Source organism: Gobius niger, assembly GCF_951799975.1.
Source record: "Gobius niger genome assembly, chromosome: 9".
NCBI lineage: Eukaryota > Metazoa > Chordata > Actinopteri > Gobiiformes > Gobiidae > Gobius > Gobius niger.
Window position 1 is genome coordinate 9,959,488 of NC_136860.1, and position 27,286 is coordinate 9,986,773.

The window sequence follows — 27,286 nt, forward strand, 5'->3', positions numbered from 1 at the left end:
CTGGTTTTCGTAAGAAGAATTTTAGAAATCTCGTACTTAATGAGGGTCGGACTGTTAGCATTGGAGCTGCGCGAGCTACACGTCACGCAAGGGCGGAGTCTACAGTGAAGATCCCGCCCGTATGTCCTTTTTAGGAACATGCTTTGTCAGAGCTGGGGAGAGGGAGCCTGTATATCCACCATGGCTTCCCCCACGACCGTAGTTATTATGGTAAACGGGGAGGAGTGAGCAGAAGCTGTCCATTACATATACAGTCTATGCTCAGGACTGACACCTGAACACTATTTCGTTGTACGCTTGTACAATGACAATAAAACACTCACTTACTTATTTACTTACTTACTTAATGCAGTGGTTCTCAAACACCAAGTACTTCTGCTTTAAATATCAAACCAAACACATTTGACTTTAATGTATTGCTAAACCATAAATGAAATGATTAAGTACCATCAAAAGTACCACCTTAGGAAGTCCATATCACCAGTGGAACACGTACCATAGTTTGAGAACCACCAGTGCATTCTACATTTTGCTGCCACTCTGTCTCACCTGCGATTCAGATTCTGCAGCTGTCCCTGTAATAGCCGGCATGAGTGCACGGGCTCTCTCCAAAAACACTCAGATTGTATAACAACCCTCAACCATTTCCACCACAGCAGCCAAAGAACACCATCTTTGGACTGCATCTTTGAGGATTTTTTTTAACCACATTTCTGCCTGCCCAGGCCTAAGCATCAAAGGTGAATCATCCATACACTTATTTGCTCTTTTCACTGTGTTTAAGTCTCGCCTGGTTAAAATGGACATCCCTATACAGTATTTCTGACACAAACCTGCCTCACCTGGACATCCTGCACCCGTTACTGTACTCTGCTGAAAAGCACATAACACAAAGATCTGTATAATAAAAATAAAAATAAAAATAAAAATAAAAATAAAAATAAAAATAAAAATAAAATAAAAATAATACAACTGATGATGTTGATGCAACCATCTGTGTCCCTGTCCTTTTCAGTTTGGACGTCCTGACCCTCTGCAACCTGATAACAGCACTTGTTCATTTAAGAAATGAGACAACAATAGCACAGAGTGGCTGTAAAACTGTAAAACAGAGCCGTCTTCATCTGAAGAGTCATGCAGAATGCCTTTTGATACCTTGATACTTGATGAGCCTTCATGCTTTGCTATATCGAACTGAAGTTGTCATTCTGACATAATTGAGACATACATGTTGTTGTTGTTGGAGGCCACGGATGTCTTATGTTTTTTTTGGTGGCATTTTACCGAAGGATTGATGAAAATAGCAAGTAGCTGCCCAGCACAAAATAATAATCCAATGTGCAGAGAGCAAATCTGATCTATTATCTTACTAATTCATAGCTGTATAACATTGTCAAGGGAAGAGTCCCAAAAGCATGACTGTCCTGCCCGTGTTGCTCTTACATAAAGCGTGTCTTCACAGATCATCTTCCTCTCGCTCCTCCTCCTCCGCACGGCGCCCGCTCTGCTGTGGTCAGTGACGGGGAGGGGGGTGCCAGTCCAGCCCCTGCTCCTCCAGCTCGTCAGTGCCGCCTGACCCCGCTGTCCCCTCCGCCCCCGCCCCGAGTGATGTCTGACTCTGTCTACCAGCAAGGTCACCCTCCAAAGCGCACCATGCAGCCGTGCAGACGAGCTTCGAGGGGGCGAGAGTGGCACAAATGATCATGATTTTCTGTTATTTTAGTCAAAGGTGACATATTGTGCAAAGTGGTTCAATGGCTAGTCTGAATCTCTCCACTGCACAGCTGTTCGCCTCCTCCTGCATTAGCTGTTTGCTTCACATCACCTGGTGGGACTCTCACGGTAAGTTTGATTGCCGCGCTGCAACTCCAAATTTTTCTTAATTTGATGTAGAGTCTTTGAGGCTCGATAACAAACTTTTAGTCTTTATCCGACATAAACGCAAAAGTATTTCCAGCGAGAAAACCTGCCTCTCTCTCCTCCCTCCATTGTTGTTTACATTTGTGCCGCGGCCCTGAGGCTGAAAACGTGACTTGTCGCATACTTTATGTCACTCCTGGCCACACAAGTAGAAAGCAAATATCATTTTACAAAGGACAATGACAAACTAATGACGCACAGTGACTTGGATAACTTTAATCTGATTACCGATTTATAGTAGTAGAAATGTATTGTCCCCGTGGGCAGGGGTGGACTGGCCATATGTCCATTCTGGAAGAGCACAGAGGGGCCACTGGCTCTAGGGCCACCAGTCCCGCCTCAACCGAGCTTTACCCAAATCTAAAAGCTAAAAAGAAAAGCATCAAAGTAGCGAGAAAAAGAAGATGAAAACAAAACAAAAACATGAGAAAAACATGGGGAGAAAAACCTTCAAAAACGTGAGAAAAACATAACAAAAAATGATTAAAAAACAGCAAAAATATGACATAAATGTGGCGACGTGACGAAAAGTTTCCATCACTTTTGTAGGTCTTAGATTTCAAATGAGGCGTTACATTGTCGCTCTCCAGTCGAGAAGCTTTTAGATTTGGGTAAAGCTCAGTATAAAAAAACATGAATCTAAAAGGAATTCCATGGAGTATGGTGTACCACAAGGTTCAATTTTGGGACCATTATTATTTATTATTTATATTAATGATTTTGCTTCTGTTTCGACGACCCCCTCCCGTTCTTTTTGCTGATGATACCAGTCAAAAAAATAATAATAAAAAGCCGAACTGGGGAAAATGCACTCGGTTAAGGCGGGTGGTTAGAGGTTAAAATATGTATTTGTGGAAGTGCACAATTACGCTAATTTGGGCCAGGCTGGTCAGAGTCCAGGGCTGTTTTTCAGTCCCAGTCCGCCCCTGCCCGTGGGGAAATTCACCTGCAGTGAGCAAAAATACACAAGGCCAACAAAAGACCGATCTAGACATTGACAACGTGTAATATGATTAGGAAATGGGCATGGCAAGTTTATTTACGCCGCGCATTTCGTACACAAGGCAACTCAATGCGCCTTACAGAAGACGATAATGCGACTCAGAAAAAAAATTGGAAGTTAAAGTGGTCCTTGGGCTGAAAAAGTTTGAGAAACACTGCTTTAAAGTGACGACTAATGCTGTATGTGTGTGATAGATGATCACAAAATGCATAATTTATCTGTCAATATTGATGCGATATAGAGTCATCCCAATATTTGACCTTCGAAGAATCTTAAAGGGGGGGTATTGTGCAAAATCGACTTTTTCAAGCTTTACATCATGTTATCATGTCATTCCCTCATTAAAAACATGCCTGAAGTGTTGCCTTGGCACATTCACGCATTTTTGAGTAATCTGTAAAAACTCTGATGGCGGCCATTTTAGGGACAGCTTTGCCTGAGTCCTCCTAGGAACGCCCCCACCTCCTGGAGACGCCTCCGAGCTTTCATCACCAGCCGAGTAACCAACCACTGCTCCTCAGCAGAACCCCCTCCCCACTGATGCCACAGACAGAGTGTGGAGGGGGCGTGTCGGAAAGGGTCAGAGGTTCTTAAAGAGACAGAGGCCTATTTCAAGACATTCACTACAGCCATTTTGAGAGAGCAATTTTATACAAGGCAGTTATTCTAATTTACTGCATTTACAGACCAACAGAAGGTTTCGTCATCATTGTAGTGTGATATAGACTGGTGCTATGTGATTGAAAAAAGCATAATACCCCCGCTTTAATTCAAGAAGAAATATGAGAAAATGTGATTTCCGAACCTCCTCTAGAGCATCGGTACCATCTCCGCTCGTCTGCGTAACTTTCTGCGTCGTGAGCAGCAGCTTGTCATTTGTTATGAAAAAAAAAAAAAAAAAGTGTAAATGAGTCGGCGTGACCTGAGAGGAGGAGTTGTAGGGCAGAGAAGGACACCGCAGCTGGGCATCTCCACGCGTCTGTCGGCGTAATGTACATCCGCGGCGCGCACTCATCTGCCGCTCATCGTTCACTCCGCGCTCGCCGCTGAGAGGACCGTCATCCATCACGCGGCGCCCGTCAGCTCCGACAATGGGCACAACAGGACGCTCCGGGAGACGCGGCACTGGGTTTGGAAATGACGGTGGCAGAGTGGTTAAGTTGAGAACCCCCCCCCCCCCCCCCCCTTATTCCCCCCACCGGGGCTCTTGAGAAGAAGACCGACTGAATATGCAGGACTGGTCAAACATCTGCCCTTACATCTTATAAATGCACATATAATAATCGTCTGTGAATCTATGAAAATAAATCAATAAATTCTGAGCCTGTAATGGTTGGTTTTTAAGTTTTTATGGTCTTTAAACCAAAAGAGAAAAACAAATGTCAAACAACTATGTCGACTCTTCGTTGACACATATATTCATCTGTTTTACATCATGTTTCTTACACACTGTGCTTCATAATTGGCTGGATAAAAAAAAAGAAAATAAAAATCAGCCCCATTTCTAAACAGTGAAAGGGCGACGCCAAGTGGTGAAGACACATTACTACAAATTACTGCAGCGTCTTGTTTTATTTTATTTATTGTTTTTTTTAAATAATATAAACAGTCTGTATCTCTCATTGGTTATAAAAGGCTCTAATTTCAATTTTTAAAGGTGTTATCGTTGTTATGTGACTTTCACTCACTCTCCTTATCTCTGACTGTCAGCTGTGTGGCGTTCGTGAGCTGCTAAGAATAGGAGACACTACAACATCACATTCCCTCCTTTTAAAAAAGCTGCATCGCGTTGCTTTAAAGTATTTTAACGAATTTATGACTGCGTACCGAGTTTGCTCAGGCGTCAACATGTTTCATTTTCAAATGCTCTCACTCTGTGTCCATAACAAACGAGCTAAAATATGTGTACGTATCACGATGACATAGCAATAAAACACAGAGTCTACTTCCAGAAAACATGTCGGAGTATTACACGTGCATTTCGTGACTCGGTGAGGAAAACAAAGTTGACTTTATTCGGTATTAGAGTTCGCAAACATTGCGATATTACAGTGTGGCGTTAACATTTGGTAGTTTATTGAAAGCAGCAGCAGGAAGAGAGGGCGGGGTCTGTCGGTCACGTGTTCTCGGTGTCCTCCGAACAGACAAAACAAACAGGTCGCACATGTAACACGTTATTTCTGCGCGTACAGATGTTACGTCTCTGTCGTTTGTGATACCGGTATGTATTTATCTCTGGTATCGTTCATTGTTACGTTTATCTGCTGTACGTTTCCAAATGTAATAGTATAATAAACGATGGAATACGGTAATTACAACTGCATGTTTAGCGTAAAGTAGTGGATACAATCATGAAGTCGATGTCCTGTCTGAGAAACTGTTGCTGCATATTTGTTCCAAATCAATTATGTTACATTTGTACGAGCAATATTTAATGCATTTCGTTAATTTACAGCAATGCAGGGTTACAGATGACTGTCACAATCAAGAAGAATGACAAGAAGTCTGTTATTGATACAGACTTACAAAAGAAATGAGGTTACCGACTATTGTGATGCCTCATTTGAAAGCTAAGACCGGCAAAACTGATGATAGCTTTTTACTTGTGTTGATGCCACGTTTTTGTCACATTTTTTAAAGCGTTTTTTTTTTTTCTTCATGTTTTTGTTGTCATGTTTTGGTCACATTTTCTCCAGCGCGTTTTTGTCGCTCTTTTGTCGCGTTTTTGTCTCATTTTAGAAGTGTTTTCGTTGCTCTTTTGTCACTTTTTCATCAATCCTTAGTCGTGCATTTTTGTTGCTTTTTTAATTGCGTTATTGTTGCCTTTCCATCGCGTTTATGTCGCTCTTTTGCCACTTTTTTGCTTTTAGATTTTTATTATACCAAACTATACTATGCTCGGTTCCGGTACGGGTACAGTACAGACAAAAGAAGTCTGCTATTGATACAGACTTACAAAAGAAATGCTAACTAACTGTACTACAGCCTTAAGTTTCCATTCCTCTTGCCTTTTTATGATGTTCTAAGGAAGGAAGCTTTCGGTTTCGAACTCAGTCAGCAGAAAGAAACATTGTCATCCACAAATGTATCTCAAATGCCTTCTGGCCTTAAACTGAACACATGCAACAAAGAACCTTAATCTCTCAAAACTAAGACAAGAATAACAAGTGCTTCACAACATGTAGAGTTGTAAACTACACTATGTTCCAAATTATTATTATTATAAGATTTTGTAAAATGTCAACTCAAATGAGAGTCAGCATAATTTTCAAGTCTTTAACTGGTAGAGGATCATTTAAATGTGGTGGAAAAAATCTCCCAGTGAAAACAGTATTTTTTTCAAAAATGAATGTAGTAAAAACCTCAAAATCCACTGTTCCAAATTATTATGCAACTCATTGTTTCAATACATTTTAAAGCTTGTGATTAACTGAAAATGGTCATTTGTTGTGTTTGTAGCATTAGGAGGTCATATTTACTGAAATCAAAAGCTATTTCAATCAAAAAAATATTAACAGGTTAAGTTATATTTTACCATAGGAGCCCTTGTGTGATAGCAGCTTCAAAATTCTTAAATCCATTAAAATTGTGAGTTTTTGGACAGTTTCTGCTTGGATTTCTTTGCAGGATGTTAGAATAGCCTCCCAGAGCTGCTGTTTGGATGAAAACTGCCTCCCACCCTCATAGAAGTTTTTTTTGTTGAGGCTCCAGAGGTTCTCAATAGGGTTGAGGTCAGGGGAGGAGGGGGTCCACATCATGAGTTTCTCTCCTTTTATGCCCATAGCAGCCAGTGATGCAGAGGTATTCTTTGCAGTATGACATGGTGTGTTGTCATGCATGAAGATGATTTTGTTCAGGAAAGCACGGCTCTTCATTTTGTAGCATAGAAGACAGTGGTCAGTCAGAAACTCCACATATTTTTCAATGGTAATTTTCACACCTTCAGGGAGCCTAAAAGGGCCTAAAGGGGCCGACCAGCTCTCTCCTCATGATTCTGGCCCCTCCTTGCTGACGTCACAGCCTTGTTAGGACATTGTGGCCATTCACCAACCATCCACTACTCCATCCATCTGACCATCCAGGGCTACACGGCCTCATCAGTGAACAAGTTTGAAAATGAGTCTTCATGTATTTCTGAGCCACTGCAGCCGTTTCTGTTCATCAGCTTCAATTAACCGTTTAGGGGAGGCCCGGATAGAAGGTTTATGCACAACTGCAGCCTCTGGAGGGTCCTACACCTTGATGTTCGGGAGACTCCAGAGGCACCAGCAGCTTCAAATACCTGAATGCTGCTTTGTAGCATCTGTTCTCTTAATCTGATGTGTTTGTCTGGCAGAAACCGTCCATTTTGTGCCTTTATCTGCACAAACTGGAGTGTGCTCTGAATCATCCACAAATCTCTTATCTGTATGATGATTACGCCTAATATTTCATGAAATATCGAAGGTTTTCATACCTAGACCAAGGCATTCAACTATTTCACGCTTTTCATCAGCAGAGAGATCCTTTTTCTTTCCCATATTGCTTGAAAATGATGATCTGCTTAATAAAGTGGAACGTCCTTTTTCAGTAGTTTTTTCCCTTAACTGGGCTTAACCTGAAAACTAATCATCCCAGATCTCTGAGATTAATGTCAGTGATTCATAGAGCCCCGAGACACGATACCATCCATGAGTTTTATTATTATTATTTTTTTGTTTTACCTTTTTGACACAAAAGTACAATTTGCATAATAATTTGGAACGCAGTGTATAAAACTGAGAGTTTGTTATTGTCGGCAGTGGATTTGAGAGCCTCTCCTGCTTCTTTATTGCAACCATTCAAACTGCAATAGATTGATTGAAATGCTCTTTAACCTCATAACACCCACCTGAACCAAGTTTATTGTGTCCAGTTTGGCATTACCCAAATCTAACAGCTTCTTGGAAAAAAAAAAGCATTAAAATGAAAACGAGGATGAAAAAACAAAACAAAAAAGTAACAAGAAATGCAAAAAAAAAATGCATTGGAAAAAAAAGCATCAAAAAGAGCGAGAAAACAGGCGGGAGAAGCAATAATAAAAGCGAAAAGCCGGAAAAGTGACAGAACAACGATGAAATCCTGAGGAAAACATGACAAAAGAACAACAAGGAAGTGAAGGAAAAGAGACAAAAACACGACAAAAACGCTTAAAAAAAAATGTTGTAAGTCTTAGCTTTCAAATGAGGTGTTACACTGGCCTAGGCTCTAAGCTCCAGTCAAGAGCAGAACTGGACAAAATTTGCTCGTTCGGGTGGGGAGGGGGCCGGGGGGGGGGGGGGGGGGGGGGGGGTGAGATGTTAATCTTCCTAAAGCCCGATTTTGCATTATAGCCTTTAAAACTTTCTTGTCGAGCTGAATAGATTAAAGGTCCTATTCCAGATCTTTTTGTTTAGAAACACTAAAAAAGCAAGGATGTGAAGTATGGCTGCACAATCTTTCACTTACACGACTGCGGCCATTCAGTAGCGTTAAAGTTACTGTTGATGTGTGTGTTTTACCTTTTGCTATTGCACTTTGCGTCTCTGGAAGGCACTTTGGTCAATAGGTGTTGTTTTTGAATGTGCTATATAAATAAACTTGAGCCTACACAAGCTGCAATACAATGTAACCCAATTTGCTTAGGTTTTGCAATAAATAAATAAAAATAGAGAGGGGATGCTAATAAATGTACAGGCAATAATTCAAAATGTATGATTTATCTGTTATCTATTGAACGATTAGTCGATACACAGTAGTAATTATCGCAATAGCCCTTGTCAGAGCCATTTAAAGAGTTAAATAAAAAAATACTGTTTGGCAATGCAACAAATGCTGAATTATTCATATATTTTCTTCTAAATAAAGAAACAGAGATATGGAGAGAGTTACGTAGCTCAGCAGCCCAGAAATACATAAACAATGGAGAAAGCTAACCGTAATGCTAACTTTAGCTTCATGCTTTTATGCTAACACTAGCTTTGAGTGCTGTTTTTATTTTTATTTTTTTCACTTCTACAGGACAGTTTGCGGTGTCAAAACATCCACATGGACCCGATTATGACTTGACTGTATTTGTGTGTGATAAATATGTAAAAATTGTGAAAATGTGATTCCCATAGCAACGGTAAAAAGACTTCAGAATGAGATGCACAAAGGCTTTTTTTCTATAAATGCTTTTACAATAGACTAATGTACTAAACATTTTAACTGCCTTCAACGTTGACCTCCATGACTTTCGTTCTCAGGTGACCATGGCCCAATCGGACATGTCCACTCCCCTGCTGGACCCCGACGTCCAGGCGGAGCAGCTGAGTGTGCTGGGCCCCTCTGAGCAGCGGGGGGCCTCGGTGGTGTGCATCCTGGGCTCGGGGGACTTCTCGCGCTCCCTGTCCTCGCGGCTGTTGGCCTGCGGCTGCAGGGTGCTGGTGGGCAGCAGGGACCCGGGCAGACTGCAGCCCGGACTGTTCCCTGAAGGGGCGGAGCTGAGGACGCAGAGGGAGGCGCTGCAAGGTAATGGGGGTGAAGGAGACGTATATTTAGGGGACGATAACAGGTCAATTTTTTTTTTTTATGGAAATGTCTCAATGCCTCATGCCTCATTTTCGTACTAGAGGTGACTGATCCTTCCAGGCTGTTGCTCATAGGCTTTGGAACGATCATCCACCCTCATTGCGCTCAAATCACCCTGTTGATTAGCCTGGCATCCAGACTAATATCCGATATTTATTAATTAATAAACAGGAGACTAGTCTGGCGACCCTGTCGTAGAAAAGCTACTGCTTGAGGCGGGACTAATGTGGGACAACCGAAGCGCAGCAGCCAATGAGAACATAGAGGATGTGACGACAGAAACAGCCACAAGAAAGTTGTCGTCATTGGGACATTAACAATGGCGCTCCCTGCCACACGGAGTTCAGTAAATGACTTCTGTCGTTTATGTCAGAAAAACGTAAGAATATAAGCATACCGGAGCATTACGTGAAGTGGTTGCTTGTGTTGAAAAACTACAAAACAAAGGCGCAACAACGTGACGCCCGTTCAGGGAGCTGCTCTGATTGGTCGGTAGGCTCCATATCGCTGCGTCAGTTCCTTTGAAAGCGCACAATGGAGTGTTGCCAGACCCTCTTCTGTAAAGAAGCGGAGTCTGGTTAGCGAGACTACCTGTTGACACCTTCCAGAGTAAACTTCAGACTCATCTCCTTGTTCAGGCTTTTAATTAGCTACTTTTGGGCTGCTATGGTTTTGTATTGTTCGGGCCTTTTACATTGAGTATATTTGTTTTTGAACTGTGTTGTGAAGCACTGTATGGCTTTTTGTCTGTGAAAGGTGCTATATAACTAAAGCCTACCGTACTTACTTACTTACTTACTTACTTTTGGAGATCATTTCAACTTCCCCGCGCGTCATTATTCACATTATTAAAAAATCTGATCCAGGGTGTTTAAACTTTCATCACCCGTGTATATTTAGCACACACAGAGCAAGTAGAGTCAAAGTCAGGTCCTTGTGAATGTTTTGTCTCATGCTTACATTGGAAAATGAAGCAGTTTGTCCAGTAGCAGGGAAAACCAGCACTTGAAGCTAGCAATTAGCATGTAGCATCAAGCTAGCATCAGCGTCATGGTTAGTGTGCTCTGTTATGTTTGTTTCCACATCTCTGTATCTTTATTTAGTAGAAAATACATCCATAATTCAGCATATGTTAAGGTGGTGGCGGGTGAAAGAGTAATTCTTTTCCCCCTGGCAGCTTTTTGTGGCCGTTCCCAGAGATTTCGTCTGTGGTTTATAATGTTTGATCTCAAACCCGACGAGCAACGCAACATAAAGTGCTTTGCATGTCTGGAAAGATGCGGTATAAGTGTAAAGCTTTGTTATTATAATTTCAGTGCCTAAATTGCCTTCATTCCAAAGCATCTATCTGGTAACTTGACATCTACACACAACATTATCTGTTTAAAAAGGCAAAACACCAAGTTGACCTGAATTACTTTTTCATTTTCTATTTTACTATCGTTCATTTATTTTTACACTCTTTTGTGTACGTTATTAGCTATATCTGTGTGTTGTTTTTGTACAGATTGATCTTTTCCTTGTCCTCCTCCCTTGTGTGTTCTCAGCTCTGGTAGACAGTGGCGGGACCCTGGTCTTCCTAGCCGTGTACCCAGAGCACTACCCCTCTCTGCTGGGTTTGAAGCCCCAGCTGTCGGGCCTCACTGTGGTGGACGTGAGCAATGCCTCCAGCCTGAAGGAGAAGGGCCCGTCCAACGCGGAGACGCTGGCCCGTATGCTCCCCTCCTGCTCCGTGGTCAAAGGCTTCAACGTGCTCTCGGCGTGGACTCTGCTGACGGGAGCGCACGACGGCAGCAGGCAGGTCAGATATGCAGTCCAGCCAAGTCCTCAAGAATGGTCCTGGGGGTGTGAACTTTAGGCTGGGGTGCAGCTTGTTCGAGTGAAGAGAAGTCTAATTTAGCCACATATCAGCAAATGAAAGAACCAACGTTATAGGCAACTGCACATCCCAGAACCAACATGTCAACACAGGGCTGGCCCGAGAAGGGTCTGGATGCAGCCGATGGAGGGAGGCGGGTGATCAGTGGAGCTCCACTTCTCTACAAGAAATGACGTCACCTCCACAGGACAACACTATCTTAAACTAACCCAAACTAACCCTAGTCCTAAGGGTGTCTTATTGATTATTGATTTATATAAATGTTGCGGGGGAAAAATGGAGTTCACATCATTTCCTTTGGAGAAGTGGAGCTCCACTACCCATGTGACTCTCCCTCGGCTGCACTCAGACCCTCTTGACTGACCCAGCCTATAAGTGGACTAAGTGGCCTCTAGGGCTGGGCAATTAATCGAAATTAAATTTAAATCGCAGTGTCTACTTTTGTAAATCTCAGTAATCGTCATGGGACTTCATAGCAGCAGCTAGTTTTGTGTGTTAACTAGCACCAGCAGCATTTGTTATTTTTGGAGTTGAGGTTTGTTTGTGTCTAAGATCATGAATCAGCTATATGTATTTATTTTTATTATGAAAAAAATAAATTCCAAATTTCCATTCTGAGATATGTTCTTACCTGAGCTTAGACGAGTTGTTACGTACCTGTCTGGTCTTTGTGCCCGTGGAAGAGCTTGGTCGCTTTCAACTTCACCCCTGTTTGGAGCTACAGGAATATACTGGGAGAGGCCAAATGCTAACAATTTGTGCATGACTGAGCGCACACACAAAGACCAGACAGGTACACATCAACTCGTCTGAACTCAGGTAAGAATCTCAGTATCTAAAAACGGTGGCCTGTTCCTTCCTGTTCCTCTGACCACTGCCACACATTCACTCACACACATCTTTCATCCTGGCTTATTGTACATGTTTTTAGTGGTAGGGGAAACCTGAGTACCCGGAGGAAACCTACGCAGACACGGGGAGAACATGCAAACTCCACACAGAAAGGCCCCGTCCTGGTGGGAATCGAACCCTGGCCCTGGCCGAGTATGGAGTGAACGAATAGTGCAATGTAAAGCGTCTTTGAGTGTCCAGAAAAGCGCTATATAAAACCAATGCATCATTATTATTATTATTCTTGCTGTGAAGCGAGAGCGCTAACAAGTCCTTTATAAACTGCTAGCCTACCAGTGCCATTTAAAAAACACCATTGTGAGCACGCTATGACTATATATGACTATATGACTATGACGTGAGATTTCTGGCTAAACTCTCTTACTCAGTCATAATGTCCATGTAATCCACCCGTGTGAGCAGGTTTCTTTGATTGTTTAGAGCGACTATGTGTGAATCATTGTAAAACAATGGAACTCTTTGCGTCTGTCTAACATAGACCTTGGACTATTGTACATTCTCATACTTAAAAAGCCCCAATAGTGCATCAAATTGAACACTATCTAAGTCAGCTTCCTCATTTCCCGCAGGTCCTCGTGTGCGGAGACTGTCCCTCCGCTAAGTCCTCTGTCCTGTCCCTGGCTCGGCGGCTGGGCTTCAGCGGCGTGGACGTGGGGGGTCTGTGTGCGTCCCGGGCTGTGGAGGAGGCGCCCCTGCAGCTCTTCCCCTCCTGGAAAGCACCTCTTCTCACCACCGGGCTGCTCTTCGTCTTCTTCTACCTCTACAGTGCCATCAAATACATCCTGCTGCCCTACCTGGACCGCTTCGAGAACAACCTGCACCACCTGGCCCTGGTGACGGTGAACAAGGCCCTGCCCGCGGCCGCGCTGGTGGTGCTGGCGCTGGTCTACATGCCAGGTAAACTCTGGGCAAACCCGCGGCGGTGGTATGACAGAGACAGATCATGCTTCATTGACCTGTTTGACGTTATTACATTAAAGTGATGGTCTGTAAGTTTCAATGTTTTACAAATGTCACAGACTTCGTATAATAAACCGCCTGGGCCAGCAATTTAATGCAGCGAAAGTAATATCAAATAATATTTGTATATTTTCCCCTTCTTTTGCTGATCTCAGACACAAATCAGAACCCCCGGCCTGTCAGGAAGGGGCAAGAAGCTTGATCATTTAGGCTACATTAGAAATTTCTCTCGCCTCATTTTGCAAAGTAGGATTAATATGGAGAGGGGGGTGGCTGACGAGACTTGATTGTTCATTTATCTTTGAAATTTTACTTTTCCTTTATTTTTCCTTTAAATAATGAAATACCGATAAAATGTCACTATAAAAAATAAAACCAGTTGAATCATTTGTTCAAATTTATATTGTACTTACTATGAGGGCTTGTTATTGGTTAAAAGTGGAACTGGCTTTGGTTCACTCGGTGACCTGGTCAAACACCTGTTTTTTGTCTTCAAAATGCTTTTTATACATAAAAACACTAGAGCTAATTATGGTGTTTAATAGGGCTGATATTTGGTACCAAATTTCATAACCTTTAAATTAAGCAAAACCCTATAGGAATCTTGAACAGGGGCGAGTTAGAACAAAAGATTCTGATCTCGTTTTGGGTTAAATATATAACTAGAAATGCAATGGCTGCGCCATTGCGATTGACTGCGGAAATGCGGGAAGAGAAATTGCATAAACTCTTCAAATTGCATAATCAAATTTGCATAAACTGGTAAAATGCATAAAATGTCATGTTGCATAAACTGCATAAAGTGGTAAAATACATGAATGGGTTAATTTGCATAAATTATGTAAATTGCATAAGCTCTTTAAAATTCATAAATCCTAAATGGCATAAACTCTTAAGTTGCATAAACGGTTTAAAATGCATAAAGTGGTTACTTTGCATAAATTGTTAATATTGCATAAACTTTTATATTCCACAAACTGGTCAAACTGTTGAAATGGCCTCAGTGCTTGATTGGCAGAAGCTGCACAAACGGCTGAAAGGCCTGGAGTCTCGCCATTGGCTGGATTCCCCCCATACACACTAATGCAAAAATTTCAAACTCCCGTATAAAAAAACTGGAAAACTGCAGAAGGCCAATTTTTTCTCAAAACTCACAAGTTGCAGAAGCTGAACATGCACAAAGTGCAGAAATTGCATAAAATGCAGAAAAAAGTGCAGAAAAGCATGGATTTGCGGCAGCCCCATTATAAGTCAATGGGAAAAATCTCCGACATTTCGGCCGATTGCGGAAAAACCGTAAGTTGCAGAAGTCCCAAAAGTAATAGCACCCTTCTCCTCAACATGCGGAACGTTTTGATGCATAACTTGCATAAATTGCACAAAGCATGAAGGTGCTGAAAGCTCTAGAAAATCGGGAAAAAGATGGAAGAGGAATAATAATAAAGAACATGAAAACCAATAATTGACTGCGGAAGAATTCCGCAGTCAATCAATTAAACTGAAATTTTATCGGGGTGTGACACCCAACCTATTTCTAGTACAGGTATAATTGGGAACCATTTTGAAAAAGCAGGGCCATGTTTTAGAAACTGTACTTTCAAGTGAACATTCATTCAGTTTGGATAAATTAGCCCCAAAAAGATCACAGGAAGAAAGCACTTTAAGAGGCATAGTACTAGGTAAAAAAACATGCAAAAGATTCACACAAAGTGTTTTTTTCCAGGCCTGTTTGCGGCGGTGCTCCAGCTCTACAGAGGAACCAAGTACAAGCGCTTCCCCGACTGGCTGGACCACTGGATGTGCGTTCGAAAGCAGCTGGGTCTCCTGAGCTTCCTGTGCGCCGCTCTCCACGCCGTCTACAGCGTGTGCCTGTCCATCCGCAGGGCCTCGGGATACATGATCCTGAACGCAGCTTATCGACAGGTAGGGGAATCGGACTCGCTCATATTAAACTTTTCATCTCACGCCTTTACTTTCCACAGGTGCAGGCGGGCGTGGCCGACTCGTGGGTGGAGGCACAGGTGTGGAGGTCAGACCTGTACCTGTCCAGTGGAATTCTGGGACTTGGGGTTCTGAGTGTGCTGGCCCTGACCTCTCTGCCCTCTGTGGGACAAGCACTCAACTGGAGGGAGTTCACTTTTGTACAGGTTGGACAATCTTTTCAGTTGTTTAAGTTATAATAAATATACCTGGAGGCATAATCAGATTGAGATTGATCATTTTTTGGAAAATAAGTACGATTATTATTATTTATTAATGGTGGGCCGTTAACGGCGTTAACGTGCTGCGTTAACGCAAGACTCTTATCGCGCGATAAAAAAAATATCGCCGTTAATCTATTCTCAAAGCTGGGTTGGGAGCTGGGTCCATACTCTGCTATGATGACTTTCCCCGTGATATTTTATTCAGGGCTTAAAGTATTCCGGCCTGAGGCCTCTGGCGCAAGCAAAGTGTATCAGACTGCAAACTATTTGTCCGGTTTTTCCGCGCATTTGTGAAAAACTCGCCTTTCCCGCACTTCTTACGGTCCATGAATGCATCTCACGCGCAGCCTCGCTGTTACGTGATTCCTCTGAAACCAAAACAACTGCCACACGGAGGCTGGAGCTACTTTTGTTATGGATTAAGTTTTGCCAAATGGACGCTATGACCAGACGAGTGAGAATTGGATAAAAAGGCGAAGAGCAGCAGGTTCTACGACTGATCCACAGTGAGTTTATTTACTGTTTCTGTGAGAACAGTCGGGCTAACGGGGTCGCATCACCCGCGCTAAAAAAAAAAAAAAAAGCACTAAAAGCCCCGCACGAGAGCGCGGTGTCGGACCTGCCCCGCTCCGCGCCTCCTTCTGCAGCCGTGCGCGCGGTGAGACGGGTGTGCACGGGAGTGACACACTGCGACACCCCCGAGCTGCTGCCGCTGACCCGCTGTAAAAAGCGAAACGTAACGCCTTCATATTGAACTGTCACAAATACCCGATTCGAGTGGAGTCTATGTTCCGCAAACGCGCACACAGTGGCGTGAACCAACAGCCTGATTAACAGCAGGTCATAGTTGCAGAAGAGGAGATTTAGTTTGTCACCAGAAAATTGATTGACACAAAGCTACTGACTGTAAACAGTTCATCAGGAACTCTAATGTCGGCCTACAGTTCAAAATTAATGTTTAACTGAATAAACAGTTAGTAAACACAAGTGCATCTTCTTGAACATGAATTATTTTCATCACCAATTATCATAGTAGAACGTTCTCAAGCAGTTTGTGATGCATTTTGGAAACAGGAGATAAGCCCCTGGTCTAACGCACCACCTGACTTGAGAAACTCGTTCTCAAAGACTTACTTTAGTCATTATTTGGGTTGCACACATATTCTGAATGGCTTCGGCAGAATTCAAGCGAGACATTTTAATCTAGATTAATCTAGATTAAAAAAAATAATCTATGCCCACCTCTATTATTTATACTATGGCTCAAAAGTTAGGGGTTTTCAATGAGGATAATACAGTCAAGACATTGTTAATATTGTGAATGCCTATTCTAGCTGGAAACAGGTGATTTTTAAACAAGGAAAACCTACTGTACATAGGTGAGCAGAGTTGCATTTCTAGCAACCATTGCTTCAGTGTTCTAATGGTACATTGTGTTAGCTAAGCTTGTGCAATTATGCTAGCACTGCTGAAAACTGATGTGCTGATTAGAGAAGCTATTACTGGCCTGAGTAACCCAACATTTTTGACCGATGGACAAGTCAGACTTTTCTTCAATTAAATCATCACTTTACCAGGACAATGTCCTGTTGAGAGTGCGGGTGTGAATTATACATCGGGGTCTCAAGCTCCGGGGGCCGCAACAGACTAAGCCTTTGGTAAAAGAGTAAACCATAATTTGACTACTTTAATTATTTGCTATTTTAAGTAATATATAGTCGATTTCAAAGCCTATTTGTACATTTTATTTTCATGGGTTTTTCATCAGTCCAACTATTTGTTGTGCTTCTGAATTAAAAAATTACAATCTCAGATACACAGTTAGTGTTTTTGCAAAACTTTCATGTTAGCTAATAATTACTGTAAATTCCGGACTATTGAGCGCACCTGAATATGAGCTGCTTCAACAGAAAGTATAAAGATTTTTTTTTCTATACATACATTAGCTGCACTGGTCTATACGTTTGTTAAGTGGTGACATCACAGCTCTACTTCCGGGGTCGTAGATGTGCGAGAAACTACAAAATCTTTTAATACCACAATCAATATTTCTGAAACTCAACGGGGAGTGACTGAACATACTTATTTATCAGGGCCATTAGCCAAAAATGCCGCACCTACTGGTATAAAAGTAATATTTACCAAAATCGGTACATCCGGTTTAGCGGAGATAAATGCTAACAGCGCAGCAGCTACGCTAATCCCAGAAGTACCAACTTTAGTAAATAATACGTTTTTAGCATGTTGTTGACCCTCGCTCTCTGTGTCCAGTCAGGCCTGGGCTACATGGCGTTGGCGCTCTCGGTCGCCCACGTGCTCTTCTTCGGCTGGGACTTCGCCGTGCACCCGGAGGCGTACCAGTACTACCTGCCCCCCGTGTTGGTGCTCTCCCTGGCCCCGCCCTGCTGCGTGCTGGTGGGGCGGCTCCTCCTGCTCCTGCCCTGCTGTTCCATAAGACTCGACAAGATCCGCAGGGGCTGGGAGAGCGAGCGGCACAGGCGGACGGAGAAGAGGCGCGAGAACGGAGACACGTTTGGAGATGTGTAGGACGCTGCGATCATGTGACGGGTCAAGGATGGATCACTTATGAGCACTTTCACTGCAGGTTTTTAAAGCAGATTCGTTATATAATGGAAAATGTACTTTGTACGACATATTACAAGGCTATTTCCTACTTTCCAAACATGGAGTACAGGAAATGATTATTTCATGCACTTTTATTCCATCTAGAACAGGGGTTTTCAAACCTTTTTGGTTGAGATGCCAAAAATTGCCACACAAGCAACCTGGGTTCTCATTGAATTGCCTCTTTGAGCTGCACAGTATTTTAAACCATGCTTATATCCAGTGGTGTAGTCTACGTGATATGCAGGTATACGCCGTATAACCACTAGAAGGCCTGCAGAATTACCGTATAACCACTACAAAGTGGGAAAAGATACGTATCACTCATTTGCGCAGTGTTATTTTTGCGTTTTCCTCCCCTGAAAACGAGAGTTAACAGGCTCATCCCTCTCTCTCTCTTTTTCTCTGTCCCTACGACAGACCGACTGTTCCCTCTCAGCTCCGGTGTACATGAGCACAAAATAAAACCCGGCCTGAGAATAGCTCATAATGATAGAGGCTTATTAACCGTCCTCACGGCGCTGGAGGAGTCGCGTACGTCTCATAGACACTTTCCAGTGACAGGTGCAGGCGGGTAACAATCTGTATTACAAAGCGCTGAAGTCCACGGGAAAGACCGCGTAGACTGTTCCAAGTGTGCGTTTTACTCTCAGACACTGAAGCTGTCCCTTGACAGAGACTGAAAAGTGGATGTGCTCCGCCCACAGTGCTGACCGAGCCATGCCCCCCACAGCGCTGACCGAGCCACGCCCGCCCACAGCGCTGACCGAGCCACGCGCTCCTGTTCATAAAAAAATGTCCTAACAGAGTCGTTCTTCAGAAGCAGCGCGCATGGTTTTGTGTGGGGGAGTTTGCAGGCGCGAGAGCCCGCTGGTGGTGGAGGGGTTGGTGAAAGCAGACTGGGCTTTATTCATTGAAGTTTTCATTTTGGCTTCAGTCCCACAGCCTTATAGTCTAGCTACAGCCTTTGAATTTCTGGAACATTCCTATAGGTCTATTGCTTGTTATTTCAATAACATTTATATTCACAGTTTGGTTTATAATCTATTTAATTCTCTGATATATTTAATATTAGTAATAGTATGTGACGGGTTATTTTTTTCAGCGCATGTAATTGGCTATCCCCCACGCCAGCTAAAAAATACAGTATACCCACTAGAAAATTGAAGACTACACCACTGCTTATATCACATGTTTTTAACAGTTTATATAGTTTAACTGGATTTTACACATTTGTTGCTGTTTTTGACCAGAATTATACATATTGACCTCACTTATTTCATTTTGAAGTACTCCTGCGACCCCATGGGAGGTCCAAACCCCACTTTGGGAACTCTTCATCGAGAGCAGTGGTTCTCAACCTTTTTTCCTTGAAGCTCCCCCTGCGTGTGCTCTATTCGGGCCACGGTCCCCACAAATGTATCAAACATGAAAATAATTGCTAATAATTATTTAATTCAAACAGATAAACTGAAAGGGAAGTGTTTAATGCACCTGTAGTTCGTTCTCATATTTGATGATTTTAAAACATAAAATTTGCCTAAATAATATCATTTATGACCTGACCCTCTGACGAGGCAAAGCTCTGGGCTCCCCCTGCATTCCCAGGCGCCCCGCCCCCATGTTGGGAACCACTGATCCAGAAGACATGACTGAATTTGATCATGTACCTCTTTTGCTCTTGTGCCTTTTTCTTCAGTCAGAGAGATTAAAACAATGGTGGCCTCAGCTAGACTCATGGTCTGCGTTCTCCATGCACAAATTTCATTTCTGCTCCGTTACAGAATTTAAAAAAACTTGATGTTTATTTGTTTATTAAGAATAGACTTAAGAGAAGAGTTGAACAACCACTGGGTCCACAGTGGCATTTTGCCTGTTTTGAAACAGGGCTTGTCTGCTTCCACAAAGCCCATCATAAAAAGAATGAAGAATATGTCAGTGTAATAAAGAAAACGAAGTAGATTACTTCATACTAGGGCTGAACGATATGGACAAAATTTCATATCTCGATATTCATGCCACATATCTCAATATCCATGCGATAGAATATAACTGTGGGGTAGGTGAAAACCATGAAAGAGTGCAGTTTTATTGATGATGAAAATCTATATCGCTTTTTCGATATTAATATCTTGAATGTCCATATCTCGATATCGATATGATAACGATATATCTTTCAGCCCTACTTCATACCACACTATACCTCAAGAACCTCGCAGAAAGAGCATGTCTATATAAACATTTCATGTTTAAAAAATGGCAATGGGTTCTACATATGTACAGTTCTGTTCAGGGGCGGAATCAGAATTTTTTCACTGGGGTGGCCGAGGTGGCCGCTCCCCAAGGTGGGGTGGCCACTTGAGTGCAGGGTTGGGGTGTGAAAGTGCTTTATATACCCCTTTATTACAAATAAAATGATTTGTATGTTTTCAGTTGTCTTGGAAACGGTGGCCAGTCAAATTCCAGCAGGGACAAGTGCCACCCCAGGCCCCTCTAGCTCCGCCCCTGGTTCGGTTTGCCTTTATTTTGTCAAGTTCACAAGCAGTAGTTTTTTTTCACCTTGAGGGATGAAAGAAAAAAAAAATACTTCAATGGCGGCCAAGTATATTGTCTTACGGTAATACAAAACATTTCAATAGGTTATTGTTTCAAAGCCTTAAATGAAAATATTTTGTGACGCTACATAAATAAAACTACAATAAAACAATTGTTTTGTCAAGTCTTACTAATGAACTAATGCCGTTATTCGTGGGTCTTCTTTGATCACTTAATTCACAATTTGGTATGAAATCTTGAACTTTTTTTTACTATCTCATTCAAATGTCAAAATCAGATCCCACTGACCTTTCACACTGTAGTCACTTCTACTTTGTTGTCCATATGCTGCACATACACACAATCTCAGTGTTTCTGCTACATGTTTACCAGTCTTTATCTACTCTTCATTAGTTGCTGTTCCAATGCTTTGCTGTTGAAACGCCAGTCAGATTTTCTTTAAAGGTGTATTATGGACATTTTTTTGTGCATATTTGACCTTTTAGTGACCCAGTGGCTGTATGAGTGGTCAGCATGGCGCCTTTGCTTTCCACAGTGGCCTCTAAGATGCTCCAGGATCAATTGTTTTTGGAGTTTCTGGTAGGTTTTCACTGCTGACGGGACCCTCTCTCATGAGAAAACCTACCAAGCAAGTGATCCTGGAGCATTGTAGAGGCCAATGGAAAGATTTGCTGAGTGCAGCCAGTGGGTCACAAAAAAGTCAATTCAGCACAAACATCAAGTTTTTTCCCCCGCGCATAAAAAGTTGCGTAATGTACCTTTCTCCCCCATCTTAACCAAGTGCGTTTTTTTGTCACATTTTTCCCCCACATTTTCATTGATTTTTGTCCCTTTTCTGTTGCTGTTTTGTGGCTCTTTTGTTGCTTTTCGTCAGACATATTTGTCACTATTACGTCACATTTTTGTCACTTTTTTGTCTCTTTTTTGTAGCGTTTCGTCATAATTTTGGAACTATCCATTTTTTTGTTTCTTTCTTGTCACTTAGGTTGCATTTTCATGACTTTTTTGTTGCGTTTCCCTTTTCTATTGCTCTTTAGTGGGTTTTTTGGTCAAATTTTTGCCGCTTCTTATCGCTTCCATTCTTCTTTCAAGAGGCTTTTAGATTTGGGTAATGGCAAACTGAAGAAAATACTCTCAGTTAAGGCAATGAAGTTAATTACCAAATATGACAAAAATAACAGTATAAAGTAACACGGTATGAGATATTTGGAAAAAATGCAGTATTCAGCATAATTACATATATATTTAACCTTTTTCTACCCTCTATTAATTTCTTTATATTGTTTGTTCATAATACTAACTTATATCACATGTCCACCTGCCTGCTCCATCTCCTCCGCGCCACTAGATGTCGCTCTACGTCCACGCTCCGCTATCGCACGAAGAAGTCCCCAACCAAAACAACACGGTGAACAGTTTACTCTTCCTCCTGTACACTCCTGTGTTAGCGGTGTGTGCTAGCTGCCTGTGCCCGGGCAGAGAGCGCTTTGGTGCGGGTCGGCTGACATGTGTGACCCCGGGGCTGCGGCGGTGACGCTCACGGTCCGCCTGGTGCGCTCCTTCGAGTACCGTAACTTCAAACCCGTGGTGTTCCAGGCGGTGTCACCGGAGCAGAGCGTGCAGGAGTTTATCCAGCATGTGCTCAAAGGTAACGAGATAAAAGAACAACCACAATATATGTAGTTCTGGTTAACCATTTTAGCTTTGAGAGGTTCATGCTAGGTTCATGCGCTAACACCTCACACCCGCTACACGGGGCTGTAGAGGAGCTGAGCAGCTCTTTCAGTGGCAAAGTGAGACACCCTCAGTGCAAGAAGGAGCGCTTCGTCCCCACTGCTGTTAGACTGTACAACAAGACTCTAAAGTAACATGTGCAAGAACCTCTTTGCAAAACTACGTGCAATAATCTCTGTATCTACGTCACATTATCTGCGTGACTTTATCAACCGCTTGCACTGTGACTGTAAACCTGCACTGCCTTTTTATGATGGAGTGTGTATTTTGTTGTTTACTGCTTATACTTTTTGCCCCCTTAACGTTTTTGGTAGTCAAAAATTGACTCAATTGACTCATAACTTCTCATAACTTCAAATCAGAACAGTGCCGCCCAAGAAGTGACTTCCTGTTTTGATCCAGCACGCCAAAATAAAAGCACACAGCTCGTCTCATTGATTAATTCAACAGGTACTTGAAACGTTACAAGGATATTATTAAATGCACACATTTTAAGTGTTTTGTCTGTAAATAATTAGGCAGAAAAAACTTGAACTAATGAACTGCTGAACTAATGAATAGGATGGTGCTTTTATTTTGGTGTGATGAATCGAAACAGGAAGTCACTTTTTGGGTGGCATGATTTGAAGTTATGCACAGAGTCAATTGTTTGCACATTTCCTGTCTATCCTGCACAGTGTTTTGTGAGAGCTGAAGGTAACAAGTGAATTTCTCCATTGTGAGATCAATAAAGACTATCTTGTCTTATCTTTCTCCTGTAAATTACTTGCTTACAAAATACTTTGCTGGATAATGTCCAAACTAAGTTATCAAATCACGATTTCTCTGTTCAGATCTACTGCTCTCATCCTGGTGGAATTGAAGTGACTAAAGTCTTGAGACAAATGTTGTTTTTTGGTTTCTCATGATTTTCTATTTGGACAATAAAGCTGTGACTCTTTGCCCAGTCGGGTCTGATTGAAATGGAATATACATATATAAAATGTTTATCTATTTTCTTCTAGATATTGAGACAAGACCTGGACTGCCGCCTCCATTTAGGAAACATCATTATGGTAAGATCTCTTTCTCTCTAGTGTATTTAGACTTTATCATCAGGGTTTGTCACTGGGAGAACTTTGGCTGCGTCGGTGAAGGGGGCAACATCAGGGAGCGGCCTGCAGGAAATCATAGTGACGGTTAAGGTGGAATATGAAATGAAGACACCACAACCCTATGAAGTTGTACTTGTTGATTAGCAGCAGTGACGGAGCCACAATGGCTATGGTTGGACTAACCTATTCTCACTGAATTCTCCTTATAAGCAACTTCCAATTGTTTCCTCTTTAACATGTGCAGAATTGTAGTTCAACTAGTTAACTGCTGCCGAATCGACAACCTCAATAAACCTTAATGTGCACAGTCAGATTGACCTCATTCAATAAAAACAAAGCAGATGTAAGGCAGAGTATGGGCTCTGCCTTTTTCACAGGTAGAGGTTAATTGTGGGTTGGTCTCCTGAAGGAAACAAAATCACATGCACTTTGCAGAGGTTTGTGGTGCCACTGGGGGAGGTCAGAAGGCCATGGTTACAGACAGAGTGCATTTATCTTCCAATTACTGCTTTCATTTTCAAAACCAGGTCCAAACTAAAAAAAACAACCAAACAAAACAACAAAAGTGCAGAAAACGAGAGAAAAATGTCGCTGTAGTTTGCTGCATGTTCCCACTGTCCTGATTCATCCCAAATGTACTTATATCATGTTGTTCAAGTATAGCACGGGGTTGTGTCTCTGTATCTTGTATCTGGGTATAAGTATCAATATATGGACATTTAATTGAGGAAATTTATACCCAATTCTTATTTTCTCATTAACTTTGTAAATAATTTTCAGACACTATGAAAATTATCCACCAAGCACATGGAGCCAAGGTAAGTCTGAAATACAATCAGATATATACATATATTTAGTAGCAATAGTTTTTCGTGATAACCTCAGTACTACTAAATATATGTTTTTCATTTTTGACAAAATGTGTTTGCCCTGCAGACAAATGACTTGGTGATGAGTTTAGACGACCAGGATAAACCTCTTCTTCAGGGAAATGAAACGCTGCGAGCTGCTGGGGTTGGTGAGTGCGCCTCCTGGAACTCATTTGATATAATTATAATTATAACTAGAAATGCAATGGCTGCGCCATTGCGATTGACTGCGGAATTGCGGGAAGCGAATGCAGAAATTGCATAAACTGTTCAAATTGCATAAATTGCTTAATCTAATTTGCATAAAATGGTAAAATGCATAAAATGTCATGTTGCATAAACTGTATAAACTGCATAAAGTGGTAAAATGCATGAATGGTCAATTTGCATGAATTATGTAAATTGCATAAACTCTTTAAAATTCATAAATCCTAAATGGCATAAACTCTTAAGTTGCATAAACGGTTTAAAATGCATAAAGTGGTTACTTTGCATAAATTGTTAATATTGCATAAACTTTTATATTCCACAAACTGGTCAAACTGTTGAAATGGCCTCAGTGCTTGATTGGCAGAAGCTGCACAAATGGCTGAAAGTCCTGGAGTCGCCCCATTGGCTGGATTCCCCCATACACACCAATGCAAAAATTTTAAACTCTCGTATAAAAAAAACTGGAAAACTGCAGAAGGCCAATTTTTTCTCAAAACCCACAAGTTGCAGAAGCTGAACATGCACAAAGTGCAGAAATTGCATAAAATGCAGAAAAAAGTGCAGAAAAGCATGGATTTGCGGCAGCCCCATTATAAGTCAATGGGAAAAATCTCCGACATTTTGGCCGATTGCAGAAAAACCGTAAGTTGCAGAAGTCCCAAAAGTAATAGCACCCTTCTCCTCAACATGCGGAACGTTTTGATGCATAACTTGCATAAATTGCACAAAGCATGAAGGTGCTGAAAGCTCTAGAAAATCGGGAAAAAGATGGAAGAGGAATAATAATAAAGAACATGAAAACCAATAATTGACTGCGGAAGAATTCCGCAGTCAATCAATAATTGTATTATTAGATTGTTTTTATGTTTAAATATGATTTTTTTTTTAATATAACAGGTTCATGGTATGTGCAATCCCAATCTTATCCAGCAGGAGGCAGTGGTTAACTACTCAAATATCTCTCCTCTCCTCTGCCTCCTTTGTATAGTTTGGATAATCGTAGGTTTAATTCAGGCCCCCAATCAAGATTTGGTCTGTACTAAGTGAATCATTTCAAAATGCTTTTTGTTTTCTTCTCAGAAATGAAGATAAATATTAGGAATATCAAATACATTTTCAAGTGATTTGTGTTGCCAGGACAAAGAATGGCCTGGGTCTTTGTCTTTATTTGATAAAGACCCAGGCCACTGGTCTTTGTCAAACATATTATACAATATATAACCAGAAATACTTTTACAGAAACTTTTATCAGGAAAACACACACTTTTATTTAAATGTATTTCCTACAAAGGACAAAAATATCCTATTGATACAGTATGATGATGTGCTTTCAAATAGTCTAATGTGCCACAAGGAGCACTGTGTAAGTATAAAGCTATAAATGCAATCCACTACTAGCCTGGCTAACGCCAGACTAAAATCACAAGTGATGTTTAGTCTGGGGACCACCAATTCATTTTCTCGTAGGAGAGGTGTGGTTTACGGCGCTACGAATGTCTGTCATGCGTCTGCACGTAGCCACAGCCAATCGTATCATCGTATCCGATGACGTACCCGCTGTAAACTTTCGAGCTAAACTATTTAGAACACGGCCTGAAACTTGATCGAAAAATAGCGTCGCGTCTGCTGCTGTCATGTTTGATCCGTAAATAAACTTTTTTTTTTTAATCCGTAAATAAACATCTTGCCGTCCCTTCTTGTTCTGTGATTGGTTCCCAAATCCATGCGAAAATTTCGGCCATGGTCCCTTAGGCTGATTCGAGCGCACACAGCAGCATGGCTAGCCAGGTTAATCCACTACAAGATTCTGCAGTGAAATTATAGTACAGTGCCACCTTGTGGTGCACTGACACTTATGCTGCAGGTTTGCACTAAAAGCTTGTTCTTTACTCGTTTTTTTAAAGCTACTCTCAACTGCTCCAATTTGCCGGACCGCCATGGTTGCATTTCCACATTGCATCGCTAGATGTTCCACCTTCGCAATTCTCAAAATATTTACTTTGCTATCTTATTTATGCTGATAAATGTGTTTCACACAAGATGAATGAGATTTCCTCATTGAATCTATGGTGTGGAGGGGAGTGAGGGGCGTGGGTGAGGGAGGAAAGCCAGGTGAGGTGAGGACCCCCTCCTCCTGCCCTCCCCAGGGGACAGAGCAGGGTTCACTACTGACAAAAATCAAAAAGACATAGCTGAGGGCAGCTTTAAATAATAAATTAATTGTATTAAATAAATTGTAAATAAAAAAATATCAATACCTGTCTGTAAAATGAAGTTCAAATATCAACTGTGCCAAGTTATAGATAATTCAAAGATCAGCAGTTTGTAAGCCTACATGGCTTACAAACTGCTGATCTTTGAATTCCAGTGACTAAAATGTGGCATGTGCTCTCATTTGTCTCGTTTGTCTCGTTTGTCTCATTTGTCTCATTTGTCTCGTTTGTCTCATTTCAGCCAATGAGACGGAGTTGGCCTTCTTTAGGAAAGCAGACTACGATGCCTTCAAAGCCAACCCCCAAACTGTGTGGTGACTTGTCCCATGTCTGTCCACTATCACGACCGAGCGCTCACGAGGGCAAAGGTCATGCACATCGGGAGCCCAGATTGACATAATGTTTACAACAGTTTTAGACAAACAAGATTGGCTTTAAAGTGAAGCTGGTGTGTCTTTTCTTTTTATTATGGTATGAAAGAAGACAAGAATGTACTTTACTTTAACTTATGTTTTTAGAAATACAAATATTAAAGGA

General features: G+C 41.8%; 2 protein-coding genes across 2 annotated transcripts; both read left to right on the forward strand.

The window, feature by feature from the left end:
• Nucleotides 1-5,119: 5,119 nt before the first annotated feature.
• On the forward strand, nt 5,120-18,100 carry steap3 (STEAP family member 3, metalloreductase). Its single transcript, XM_079562941.1, has 7 exons — nt 5,120-5,135; nt 9,169-9,433; nt 11,041-11,294; nt 12,854-13,181; nt 14,968-15,167; nt 15,227-15,391; nt 17,720-18,100. The coding sequence occupies exons 2-7, from the start codon at nt 9,175-9,177 to the stop codon at nt 17,993-17,995; spliced, it is 1,482 nt and encodes a 493-aa protein (XP_079419067.1). The 5' UTR covers nt 5,120-5,135; nt 9,169-9,174; the 3' UTR covers nt 17,996-18,100.
• Nucleotides 18,101-22,020: 3,920 nt separating this feature from the next.
• Nucleotides 22,021-27,152, forward strand: cUnh2orf76 (chromosome Un C2orf76 homolog). The gene is made up of 5 exons (XM_079563015.1): nt 22,021-22,277; nt 23,368-23,418; nt 24,238-24,275; nt 24,394-24,475; nt 26,991-27,152. The coding sequence occupies exons 1-5, from the start codon at nt 22,136-22,138 to the stop codon at nt 27,065-27,067; spliced, it is 390 nt and encodes a 129-aa protein (XP_079419141.1). The 5' UTR covers nt 22,021-22,135; the 3' UTR covers nt 27,068-27,152.
• Nucleotides 27,153-27,286: the final 134 nt, after the last annotated feature.

Bases quoted from the DNA above. Each gene is read 5' to 3' on its own strand.
- steap3 (XM_079562941.1), top strand. From the start codon at position 9,175: ATGGCCCAATCGGACATGTCCACTCCCCTGCTGGACCCCGACGTCCAG. The intron at 13,182-14,967 runs GTAAACTCTGGG...GTTTTTTTCCAG, and splicing joins GGCGCTGGTCTACATGCCAG to GCCTGTTTGCGGCGGTGCTC. The intron at 15,392-17,719 runs GTTGGACAATCT...CTCTGTGTCCAG, and splicing joins GGGAGTTCACTTTTGTACAG to TCAGGCCTGGGCTACATGGC.
- cUnh2orf76 (XM_079563015.1), top strand. From the start codon at position 22,136: ATGTGTGACCCCGGGGCTGCGGCGGTGACGCTCACGGTCCGCCTGGTG. The intron at 22,278-23,367 runs GTAACGAGATAA...ATTTTCTTCTAG, and splicing joins TATCCAGCATGTGCTCAAAG to ATATTGAGACAAGACCTGGA. The intron at 24,276-24,393 runs GTAAGTCTGAAA...TTTGCCCTGCAG, and splicing joins ACCAAGCACATGGAGCCAAG to ACAAATGACTTGGTGATGAG.